At 39.7% G+C, this 12,723-nt stretch overlaps 1 protein-coding gene across 2 annotated transcripts; it reads right to left on the bottom strand.

Annotated features, from left to right (window-relative positions):
* Window positions 1–7,713: 7,713 nt before the first annotated feature.
* Window positions 7,714–10,224, bottom strand: LOC6594086. Of its 2 annotated transcripts, none has more exons than XM_002019756.2 (3): window positions 10,124–10,224; window positions 9,271–9,645; window positions 7,714–9,216 (listed from the first exon to the last, which is right to left on the bottom strand). In XM_002019756.2, exon 3 carries the CDS (start codon window positions 9,129–9,131, stop codon window positions 7,782–7,784), a length of 1,350 nt encoding a protein of 449 aa, XP_002019792.1. In that variant the 5' UTR covers window positions 9,132–9,216; window positions 9,271–9,645; window positions 10,124–10,224; the 3' UTR covers window positions 7,714–7,781. The 2 variants fall into 2 exon arrangements, with proteins under 2 accessions (XP_002019792.1, XP_026850342.1); XM_026994541.1 differs by having other exon boundaries at window positions 9,271–9,642.
* Between the last annotated feature and the right edge of the window lie 2,499 nt (window positions 10,225–12,723).

Raw genomic sequence — 12,723 nt, 5'->3', positions numbered from 1 at the left:
GGATATGACTGTAGAGATCTGCCATAGAGCCAAGGTAAGTCTCTCTATTGTAGGGATATGTGGTGGAAATTGTAAGCAGAAACCACGGAATCTCAATGATCTGTCCTATTACCAAGCCATAGTAGTGATTATACGATGTTTTTGGAGGAAAAACTGCTGTTTCTGAGAATATTCCAGTATAGAATCTCCCCTTGTATGACTTTATTCTTTTTTTTCCTCATTGATTCCCCTTTCTTTGAAAGTTTTTGATCGGTTTGGTTATACGGCTTAAACGTCTTGCAGCAGCGCCCCTTGGTTTTGCCAACAGTGTCGAATTTTGGACCATTTCAAAGAGCTGTCATGACAGATCAATGTCCTATGATTCTTTGGGATAATCTTAATGCTTTTGTAAGAAAAACTTCTGTCTCTAAGAATATTCCAGTAAAGTTTTCCTTTTTAGGACTTTATTCAGTTTTTCCTCATTGATTCCCCACTTTTTTAATGTACATGATCGATTCTGTTATACGGTTTGACCGTGATACAGCAGCACCTCTCGGTTTGGGTTGCGTTTCCTCCTGGAATCTGCGCATAGCAAAATTTGCCTTCAGTGTCGAGTGCAGATCAATGTCCCAAGGACTATATTCTGGGAATCCCTACGATAATCTTAATCTTAATCCAACAATATACCTTCAAGGGCATCAAAATCTATACTTCCTTTCTTGTTCCTTTTTTTCCCGCTTTTAGTGTAAAAGTAATTGCCAGTTGAGATGGCAATTACGAAAATTTCACTATTAACTCAATTGTAGGCTCTATGCAAATGTCTACCTTGAGTTGTCTCTCTCTGGATGTCTGGCTGTGGTGTCTCTGCCATAGATGATTGCCCCCCTTACGGATTTCTCTATTAACCATAACCAGGGTAAATAGGCAATTGGCTTGAAATTGGCAATTATTTTCTGTATTCTTTTTTGCACAGAGACACAGACCGGAGACGGGGCTCCTCAAAAGTTAAATGGTAAATAGAGAGCCCATCGAGCCACTCTGGCAGTCAGTCGTTCACATGTGAATGGATGGTTGTTGTTGGGCGCACAAGCGCATTATGAATGAATAATGTATGAATGAAAATTGCATGCACGTGCCCTCCAGCTATTGAAAAATCTGGCACTCTTTGGTGTGTCTGCCACAGACAAAGAACTCCTTTGGATTGGATTGGATTGGTTTGGATTGGCTCGGGAAGTACTTGCACTCTCCAGTTGAAAGGGATGGGGGAAACCTGTCGATGATCTGACCCAAGAGACTTTTGAACTCAACGGCAAATGATGTTTCTATTAGCTGAAAGTTAAGGGAATTTCATTATTTAAAGATTTAAGGAGATAAAATATTGTTAAGGGATATAGAAATTATGGTTATTTTAACTAGAACGAGTCTCAAGAGTTTGTAAGGGCTAACGAGTGGTAGAGGCCATGCTTTAGGCTTTGAAGATCGTATAAAGACCCCTGTTATCATCCTGGAAATGTTGAATTGCTCTGAATTTAGTGGTTTTTTTGCAGCAGAACTCCAGGGATCTAGGTCTAAGGGGGAAGATTTGAGGAAGAACCTTTTACAGTGTCTTAAAATTCTATGGATCCGTGGTATATGGGTTCTTAAATGTATACCTCTAAGCGACGAAAGGAAGAGTCCGAAATCAGATCCTGGAACATCTGTGGTAGCAGATTTCTTATGGTTTCTTTTGCTCATAATCCCATCTCGTTCGCCTTCAAAGAAGTTTTATTTCTATTAAAATCATAGATCGTCGTATAAGGAATGTTTCTATGTTTTTGGAGATAGTTTCTTTTGCAATAAATAAACTCAATCCATCTTCTAGCCAACCCAAATCAATCTCTTAGCTTTTACCAATTATACAAAATATTTATGGCATTTTTTCTCGTAGTACTTTAAGTGCCACTACGGTTTTTCGGGTTCGTCACCTTAGTCTTTTGTCTGGCAGCGCCTTCGATGATGTCTTCATTAGCGCTGGCCGCTCTCGATAAGGCTTGGAAATCTGTTTTTAATAACCCCCCCAGAGTCGAGAGAGTGGAACTATTTTAATTAATTGAGTGAAAAGAGTAAAAGCCTTTTACACTGGCAGTAGCCAGTGGAACAATTTATATGCAAATCTGCAAGATGCTGCCGCTGCCGCCTGCCGCCTGTGAGTGCATCGGATCGTAAAGATGCGTAGACTGAGAGAAATTCGATTCAATTTCGAAGCAGGAGCATTGTTGGGATGCAGTTATTAAATTTGACAGTTTACAGTTGGCTTAAGATAGGCTTTGAAGAGTAGCCGCTGCCGCCTGTCGCCTGCCACCGATACGATGCGGCTACTAAATTACTTCGGATGATGTTGGTAAAATGATCAGCAGGTTGTTTGATTTTCTGGTGCAGCGACGGCTATAGATGAAAGGCAGGCGGCCAACGGGCTGGTTAAAGCGATTTCAATTAGCATTTTGATGGCTCTACAAATGAGCCGATAGAACAAAAACTCACCGCCATTGATAGGCCATTGATAGCACATCATAAAGCAGGCAATCGTTTGTCGTTCCGTTCAACCGTTCATCCATTCGCTGGGTGGAGAGGTAGGTTTTTCTCATTTCCATGGGGAGAGGCGGATTGAGTTACTTTATTTTTGAGGGACTGCAGACGATAAGTTTTCCAGCACTGCAGCAAGCGCTTTACGCTTTAAAAAAATGGCTTAAAATTACTAGAAAAATATCGTTTATTAAAGTACTCATACCTAGTATTTCAACGGAAAAATACCAGAAAATACCAACAAAAATACTAGAAAAATATTGTTTCTTAGTAAAGGGAATTGTATTTTTTTTTTTAATTATCGAGCAATTTTTTTTTTAAATACCAGGGAATACCAGAGAGTATCGAAAATGCTTTTTCTGGTATTTATACCATTGATTACCAATTTTTTTTTTAAATACCAGGGAATACCAGAGAGTATCGAAAATGCTTTTTCTGGTATTTATACCATTGATTACCAATTTCTTTGATAACAGTAATAATCTCCTCTTGTTATTTTCTCCCAAATATACCTACAAAAATACCAGAAAAATACAGTTTCTTGGTAAAGGTAATTGTTTTATTTTTTATTATAGAGCATTTTCCAACAAAAAAAAAACATAAAATGCTATAGAATACCAGAAAATACCATTTATTAAAACGTGCTTTTATCAAAGTACCAATCACTTCTTGGTATTTTCTCTCAAAAATAACAACAAATATCAGAAAATTCCAGATATATACGATTTGTTGGTGAGGGGAGTAGTATTTTCTCAACCTGATCACAAGATGGGATCTCAATGATTAGTATTTTCTGGTTCAAATACCATATGGTACCAGAAACATACCATTACTTGATGATAGAACACGATTCTCTTTCAAAGTACCATAAAATACCGTCTTCTTCCGTGTCCAAGAGAATGGTTATATTTTCCCGATGGGAAGATCGAAGAGAAGTGCTAGGGTTCCATTTTTCTTCGGCTAGAATCGGATTGAATACGAACTGGGCTTCATCGATGCCGTCGATGATTCCCCCCCCCCCCCCCCCCCCCCTTGAGAACCATCGGTGAAAATCCTATCGTGTTACGATCGTCTAAATCATTTTTTTTTTCCGAATTTATGAAAACGTCACGCGATTTTCGAAAGACAAGACCCAAAGAGCAACCGCCCATCAAAGTGGGCCTCCAACTGAGCGAGCGCCCAGCCATTGACAATCTTTTCGGTAATTAAGTTTTTCGCCAAGTGACAAATTAATCGAACCGCCGCCAAATGCCGCAATGAGCGTCTGGCTCTGAGACGCCTGGCATTAATCAATGAGATGTCAAATTTCAAACGCCACTCCATTTGTGGGGATGGATGCAATTTTTAGCATACTTTTGCCTGGCCAAAACCCATTGACAGCCAACAAACGAGCGGAAAACACGTCAACTTCGGTTTGGCAATAAAATTGTAAGCATTTATCTTGTGTCGCTTGTAGTTGTTTTTTTTTTTTTGGTCTTTTGTATACGAGTATCTGTATTGTGCGTAGACCCCAAAATAGGGTTTTACTTTTCTCTTTATTTTCTGTTTTTTCCCGTGTGTCTTTTTGCATTACAAACGCAAAGAGTATTGAGTTACCAAACGATTTGTCAACGTTTAAGCTAGTTAGAGGGGGGTCCTACAGGGGGGATCCAAACATTTTGTTGCCTCGTTAAGATTTGTTGACACTTGTGTTAATGTTTTGTGTTTGTTTTTACCCCTACTCGGTGTCTCAGGCTGTTTTGTTTTTTTCTGTTGCAAATCAAGTTGCAAAGACCACCTGGAAAGCCGGCTGTCTGTTGGCTGGTGCGTTGAGGGTTTCGTGGAAGTGGCATAGAGATCGATGGGCAGTGATCAACAGCTCGAGAAGGGAACCTCTAAGCTGGGGTAAAGACAGAACTAAAGGCTTAATTATAGAGATTTCAAGCAAAAAAAATATCAGAAAAAACAATAATTATACACATTTTAAAAATATAAAAAAAGTAAAAAAAATCTCTAAAATATTTCAATATTTTCTAAAAAAGTGAAATAAATATAATTAATACATTATACAATTATTGTTTTTTTAAGTAAGAATCTCTAAAATATTTTAATATTTTCGACGAAAAATGAATTAATACATTTTTGTAAATCTCTAAAATATTTAAATTTGTTCTAAGAAAAGTAAAGGAATAAAAACTAATGAAAAATAATAGATAAAAAATAAAAATTAAATTAAAAAATAATATAATAAATGTTCTTAAAAAAATCTCCAAAATAATTTAATATTTGCTTAGAAAACAAATCAATAAAATAAATAAATTAAAAATGAATTCAAAAATTTAAAAATAATAACACGAATGTTCTAAAAAAATCTCTGAAATGTTTAAATATTAATATCTAATAATAATATAATAAAGGTTCTTAAAAAAATTTTTTTTTAATATTAAAATATATTTTAAGAAAATTGAAAAAATAAAATGAATTTAATAAATTTAAAAAAAATATATGTATATATTAACATAAATGTTCGTAGAAAAATAACTCAAATATTTGCTTAGAAAATGAAATAAATAAATAAATAAAATTTAAAAATAATTAAATTAATTCACTAAATTTAATTTAATTTAAAAATCACTAAAATATTGAAATATTTTCTATAAAAATTAATAAATTAAATCAATTTAAACAATATACAAGTATTATAATAAATCTTCTTTAGTAACCAAGGAGTAATTTAATTATTAAATTTCAGCCTTTCGCTTATTTAGAAATTTATAGGAGCTATCATGTGGCTCTCAACCCAAGATCTCTCCCCCTTAAAGATATACCCACCTGTAGACCCCAAACAGCCACTGCATTTCTCTCTCTCTCTCTCTCAAAGATCTCTCTCTCTGATCAAACGCCATGCCGCTTGTGGGTCTTATCGCCGTATTTATGGTCAAAGCCATGGATCGGATCCCCAAACATTATCGGGCACAGAGCACCACTTAAGAGAGCGGACCTTTTATGTTTAATTTAATTATGGTAAAATCCGTTTCAATTCCAATACGTTTAATTTGATTCGTTTCGATTCGAAGCCACATGCAAAATCCATATATCGAATCGCCTAAGCCTCCAACTTCTGTTCCAATTTCCACATAGAAATTTGATACACTTTTTACACTGAACGGAGGAGAGGGCATGACGAATTGTTTGCCCCCCGTGTCATGTTAAATAAAATTAATAGAGAAATTAGGCAAAATGTTTCGAGAGTTGAGAGGACCGCCGCCGCCGCCGTCGCCGCCGTCGCCTTTAATTGGTTGGCATTAGTTTGGGGTCTTAAGTGGTGCCCTTTGGTGGTCAGTGTGTGTGTTTTGTACCCCTGCAATTAGTCAATTAATGAAAAACCCATAAATATGCAGCTAACATTCATCGCATAGATAGCCAAAAAAAAAAAAGAAAAAGGAAAAGGTCTGCCTCTGTGGAAATGGCAACTGCAACGGCTCTCTGCTGGCCATAAATTAATAGTCCATTATTTCTAAATTTTTGTCCACTTCAAACTGTCGTCGCCGAGTCGCCTTCGTTTGCATTTTAATCTCTCGATTGGTGCCCCACAAATTAGTCCCCCCATGGCCCCCCAATGGCCCCATAGCTGGACTTTGTGTTGACTTGTCAGTGCGACCAATAATTTAGGCCAGGAGACAGCCTCCGTCTTCGACTCTCATGGCTCACGTAATGCTGGGAAAACGAAAGCCAAATATATATATATATGTATTTTTTTGGGGTGGTAGAAAATATTATGTAAATCATTTTGTGGCTAAAAATTGCTTAATTTCCTTTACGCAGGGAAACCAATCGAAAAACGAGGAGGATCTTTGGGTGTAACCATATTTATGATCATGTTTTGGCTTATATTTATGGCTTAAATACACTTTTCTTTAGGAAAAAAGTTGTTTGGGTCACGCGTCATGCAGCAACGCTCCTCGGGCGCTTAAATATCTGCCTTTTAGTACGCTGGAGCTATACTCTTTGCACGTCGATTAACACATATTAATATTTGGCAAACTACGGAGAATCTATGGCATATATATATAGGCCAATAATATCTATTGACTTTCCATCCCCTTTCCCTATTTTTCCACAGTCATTGCACGGAAATATCTTTAATAAATATTTGATAAATTATCGAGAATCTATGGTCTATATATTGGTCTATATCTATATCTCTATATCTATAGCCTTTCTATCCCCTTTTCAGATTTTTTCAATCATTTAAAATTTTTTTAATAATTTAATAATGATAAAACGTGTTTTTCTTGAATCTTTTCAGTCATAGAACTCCATTTTTCTTAATTATTTTATATTTATTTCCTGAATTCCTTCCTTTCTATATTTTTCCATATTTTTTCCCACATTTCAGAGTTCTTAAATAGTTTTTTAATTATAAAACCTACTATTATTGCATTATTTCACACAACGAAAGCCATTTTTATTCCTTATTTAATAATTATTTTTTCAGTAATGCTTCAAAGATTATTTAATAAATTTCTGGTAAATAAATTCCTATGAAAATTGTAGAATTAATTTAATTTTTACAGCCAAAAAAAATATATTTTTATTGAAAAAATTACAAAAAATATATCCATAATATTTCTGAATACTTAAAGAACACCTTTTAACCGTCAAACGGTTGTAATCTTCGTTTTTGTGTATTGACAGCTGATCTTTCAAAATTTTAGAGGCCTACTGATTGTTCCCACACTTTCACGGAAATTTAAGGCCATATTTTATGGCTTATACCGAAGGCCATAGGGTATTAGTGGCCATAACTTCCAAGTACCGAAAGAACCCAAACAATGCAGAAACCCTGAAAGTACAGAGTACCAAAAGCCAAAAACCTGACCACTTGAAAGGAGGTGGGTTGGGGGGGGGAGGGAGCGTGTGTGGATCGTGGACGGCGACGGCGAGGAAAAACGCTTTGGGCATTTTGCGAACTCTTTTTCCGACTCAATCAAATCAAATAATTTATGCCTCGCAAAATTAACTTGGCCAAAAGAGTGGACTGGCCAAAAGAGTGGTCTGTGGCCCGTGGAGGTCATATGTGTGCAGAGAGGCCCATAAACTCTGTTGATTTTTCCATTTGTGAGACCCTAAAGCGCTTGGAAAATTGCTTTGAAAACGTTGAAGGAAACCGATGGCAATTTTCGAGATGCGTGTGATGTGTATTTACAATAATAGAAATGAAACAAAAATATTTACAATCTGAAGTGGGGGGGGCTTTGCTAAACGAAATCGAACTCGAAACCATCCTCCTGGTAGTCGTATTCGCTGCCATCGCAGGTGGCCTGAACGTACTTGTCGGCGGACCATTGCTGGTACTCCTCGGGCATCAGAGTGGTCCACATGATATCGCTGAAGACCTGCAGGGGCTGGGCGTTCTTCTCCTCCCTGCGTATCTGCACCAGTTTGCTCAGTCGGCCCGCATTGCTGTGGTAGCCGTTCAGGGCCAGATGCTGCAGACTTGTGCACTCGGCCACCATTTCCAGCAGCTTATATTCGCGCACTATCTCCCAGCCACTGAAGCTAAGGACCTCCATCTGGGGGCACGGTATGTGCTGGCAGTCCAGGAAGAAATCGTCGTGGTACCAGTTCTCGCACACCAATTTCCGCAGCTGCGGCAGTTCAAGCAGCAAACTCTGATGCCAGCGCGGCGGCAGTTGCACCACCTCATTGTTGAGGGCGATGCGGCTGATGGACTCGCTTTTGGCCACAACAATCTGCTGGAAAATGGTCTCCTGATCGGCGTGCAGCTGGCGCGAGTCATCGAAGCGCACGGCCAGCTTTTTCAGTTTCGGCAACTGCAGTACGTCCGGTATCATGCACTCGACGCTGCTCAGATTGATCTTGAGCACCTCCAGATTTGGCAGCTTGATGCCCGTCAGCCGTACGCCGCTGTCGAAGTGATCGGTGATGTCCAGGACCCGCAGCTGGGTCATGCTCAGGCAGATCTCCTGTATCCAGCGACTGTCCAGCGGCAGCGAGTGGTACATCGAGTGGAAGACGAGCTCCTCGAGCTTCTGGAAACACCAGATATACCCACCCGAGATGTTCATGCAGCTGGTCAGACGCCGCAGATTGGGCAGCATTAGTGTGAGATCTCGGATGTCATCGTCGATCACGGTATTGGGATTGCCGGCCAGCACACAGGTCTCCACGCCGGGCAAACGTGTGACATTTATATCGTTCAGATGTCGTATATACTCAAAGAACTCCGCAAACGAACCCACACCATCCTCATGGACGTGCAGCTCTCTGAAACGATCGGCCATGTGATCCATAAAGAACACATAGTCCTCGATATCCAGCAGGCCCAAAAAGGCCGTATTCGGTCCGACAATCATGTCCAAACGCTTCTGCCAGATCTTGAGGATATTTGATAAGAACTGCGGATACGCCCGGGCCATGCGCACCTGATCGCTGAGATTGTCGATCGTCTCGAAGATCTGTTCGAAGAATATTATATGCAGATTGTCCAAATAATTTGGTTCACGTTTCTCCGGTGGCGGCAGAAAGCACTCCTTGGCTCCCTCGATGATGCTCTTCATGGCTGGATCGGCGAGTACGAGCTCCATCTTTCACAAGTAAATTTGAATAATTTGTTTTTTTTTTGGTGGTGGTGGTGTTGCCCGGTCAAAGACTGCAGCTAGAATGTGTCGTCTGTCGTTTCCGTTGTAGGGTTTTATGCAAAACAGGGAATATAATAATAATTACCTAAAATCTTTGCGTACCTCGCTCCAGGCAGTAAGGGGGTGATAGACGATAGATAGCAGCAGGTAGAAATTGAGATTTCAGGCCGAGCATAAATTGTGGATAATCCTTATTTGACAGCTGGCCTACCCTGATACTTTGCAATTTGTAAGCGACTCTGTCCCTGTCCCTGTCTCTGTCTCTGTCTGTGGCTCTGGGCTCCCTCTCTTATCTGTACAGTTATCGCTGCTGCCGTGGCTGCTGCTGGAGCTCGTCTCTAGTTTGCATATTACACGAGCACAGGCGTGTACCCCGAGGGCTGGACGAGGAGGCCGGATGCCGTTTGCAAGTTGCCAACAAAAACGTGGTCAGCATTCGGTTTGTTTTGCGGCCAGGCTTCTGGGAAATATAGCCAAACAAATAAACACAAATAAAAGAAAAGAACATAAACAGAACTGAAAGAATGGTTTCTTGGAGTGGAATAGTGATCTAATAACACTGGACCACATGTCAAAGGCTTGGAGTCGGAGGCACTTCAGTCAGAGTCTCGTTTTCATCCAATTTATACCCCAAATATACCACAATCCATTCAATAAAGTTTTAAGGAGAGGAAGAAACACAAAAAATACCAGGGAGAAATTTGTATTTTGGCTACCAAATGGACAGAGACGTTGATATTCGTTCGCAAACAACCAAAGACTTGACTTAAAACACTCATCTGGTAGCTAAATGTTTAATTTTTGTAAGGGGTCACGTTTGAGTGGATTTACTAAAGAGTTATGGGGTGGAACGATGTGGGTTTTCCAGGTCCCTGGGGTGCCTTTGGCTTCCTTTGTACCCCAAGGTCCTGCTGCCAGATTCTGCTGTTCTGAGGTACCTTTAGATTCTGCTAGCTTCTCCGAATCAGTCTGTTCTCCAAGACGCTATAGGGGCACATCAGTTCAAATAATATTCACCTCCCGAATGGCTAGAAATAATTTAAAAAATGTGTTAAAAATGTCTAAAAAATGTTTGACGTGTGTGTTTGACATTAGAATAACCGACTGCTCATTTTTCTAGAAATTACGAGTAAAAAATTGAACAAAAATCAGTTAAAAATCGACACACAACTCCACATTGGGGGATTCCATATTTTCTAAGTCACGGGTTAAAATTGACAGAAAATCAGCTAAAAATCGGCGCACACGTGTCTGGACATTCGGATAACCCATTCCTCATTTTCTAGAATTTTAATTAAAAATAGTTTAAACATTTGTTGAAAATCGACGCCTGCTTGTCTTGACATTGGGATAACCGATTACTTATTTTTTTTTAGAAATTATGGGTACAAATTGACTGAAAATCAGTTAAGGGGATTCCTCACTTTTCTAGAAATTTTGATTAAAAATTATCTAAAAATGTGTTGAAAATCGACTCACGCGTGTTTTGACATTATGATAACCGACTCCTCATTTTTCTAAAAAATACGGGTAAAAATTGAGTAAAAGTCAGTTAAAAATCGACAACAAACGTGTCTCCACATTAAAGGATTCCTTATTTTCTAGAAATCACAAGTAAAATGTACTAAAAATCTGTTTAAAATCTCGACATTAGGGGATTTGTTATTTTATAGAAATGTTGGGTAAAAATTGACTAAAAATCGACGCAAGCGTGACTCGACATTATTTATTTTCTAGAAATTACGGGTAAAAATTTACCAAAAATCGACGCACACGTGTCGCGACATAAGAACAATCGATACCCTACACTCAAGAAATGTTTTTCTTTCATAAAAAAACGTAGTAAAAAAACCCCAAAAGGGCACAAAAATGAGGTTTCCCCTCAAATAAGTTTCTGCCACCAAAAGCCACTAAAGAAAGGTGTATATACTGTGTAGCAGAGTGTAATCAAAGTATCTGGCAGCTTAGCAAGCGATTAGTAGTAGAATCAGAATGAAAGCCGCGGAAGCAGAGGTTCACACTGGGGCTTAGAGTTTTCTTATTTTTGTGAGGGGTCGGGAAGGCGAGGGGGGGGAGGACCATTGATAATTTTCCCCCTTCGTAGGGCCCTTTGTGCGGGACTAATGGCATTGTTGTCAGCCCTGTCTGTATTATGGCCTGTCAAAGCATAAAACTCGTAGACCAAACAATGCCAAACCTCCCCCCCACCCCAAAAAAAGACATACCTAATGTCTATATAATGCACATTTACGTTTTTTTGGTTTTTTTGGGTGAAAATATTTTCCATTTGTTCATATTTTTCAACAAGTTTTATTCTCACGGAACGAGCGAACCGACCTGTCTTTTTGGATGCAAATGCACTTGTCTTTTGGGGTCTCTCTGTCTGTCTGTATTTGTTGTATTTTTATCTGAGATCAGTGTCGATCAATGGGGCAGGCAGACATGACATACGGTTATGAGGCAACAAGAAGCAATCGAGAGACGTCTCGACTGTTTTAATAATTTTGACATAATCACATCACAACAATCTATCCATTGAAGTGGCAAGACTTGGACTCCAACTCCAACTCCATCGCCATCTCTGATTTGTTGTTCATTTAAATGAATTACAAATATCATTATCTTTAGCCAGAGATCTGACTCTTTCGGGGCAAGCTTTAAATATTTTGTGTATTTCCATCTCTTTGCAGGTAAGAGACAGCTGCCTCAAAAAAAAACCCTCTAAAAGGATCAACCAGCTGGTGCTGCTGCCAGGTAAAGCCCTTTTTTTTGGGCCAAATTACTTCACACCTCGCAGGCAGCGGGGGTGGTGGCCGGCCCTGCACGTTTTCAAAATTCATTTGTTCTAAAACTTAATCAGCGAACGTCGTCGGCGGACAAGAAGTCGTGATTGCGCAACTCATAACTCACGAATAAAGAACCAGAGCAGAGCAGACCAACTTGAACTTGCTTTTGGCGGGTTTTTTTGGCGGAGAAAAGAGGGAGTGGTGTTGACTGCACTTCACACCGAGCTTTGTGGCTCGTCTTTTGGTACATTGTTTAATTAAAAACGTAGCTGCCGCCACGCTGCTGCAACACGTACAAAGATGATGACAACAACATGGGGATTGAGGAGGAATCTAGAGGTAGGGGCTACTGGCTGTTGCTTTAGGCCCGAGCCGTCTTCAGGCCGAAATCGTCTTAAGGGGCAGCCGCTCTTCAAGTGCCTCAAAAGGACGACACGTTTTGGCTTCTGTGTAGAAGTAGTTTGTTGTTGTTGTTGTTTGTTAGCTGATGTTGCAGTGGCAGTTGCCGAGTTGCTAGAGTCAAAAGCAGTAGCAGCGGGAGGAGAGGAGGCTGTAGAGGTAGTAGCAGTAGCAGAAGAGGCTGTAGAAGAAGAGGAGGCTCTAGAGGCGGTAGCAGCAGAAGGGGAGGCTGTAGAAGCTTTCGCTGGAGAAGAGATGAGGCTGTAGAGGAGGTTGTAGAAGGAGACGAGGCTGTAGAGGCAGTAGCAGCAGTAGCAGCAGGCGAAGGAGGCTGTGGAGGAGGCTGCAGCAGA

The sequence above is a fragment of the Drosophila persimilis genome, unplaced genomic scaffold, assembly GCF_003286085.1.
Source record: "Drosophila persimilis strain 14011-0111.01,24,50 unplaced genomic scaffold, DperRS2 tig00003933-arrow-pilon, whole genome shotgun sequence".
Taxonomy (NCBI): Eukaryota; Metazoa; Arthropoda; class Insecta; order Diptera; family Drosophilidae; genus Drosophila; species Drosophila persimilis.
Note: the sequence above shows the minus strand (reverse complement) of the source record. Positions and strands in the feature narration are given on the sequence as shown.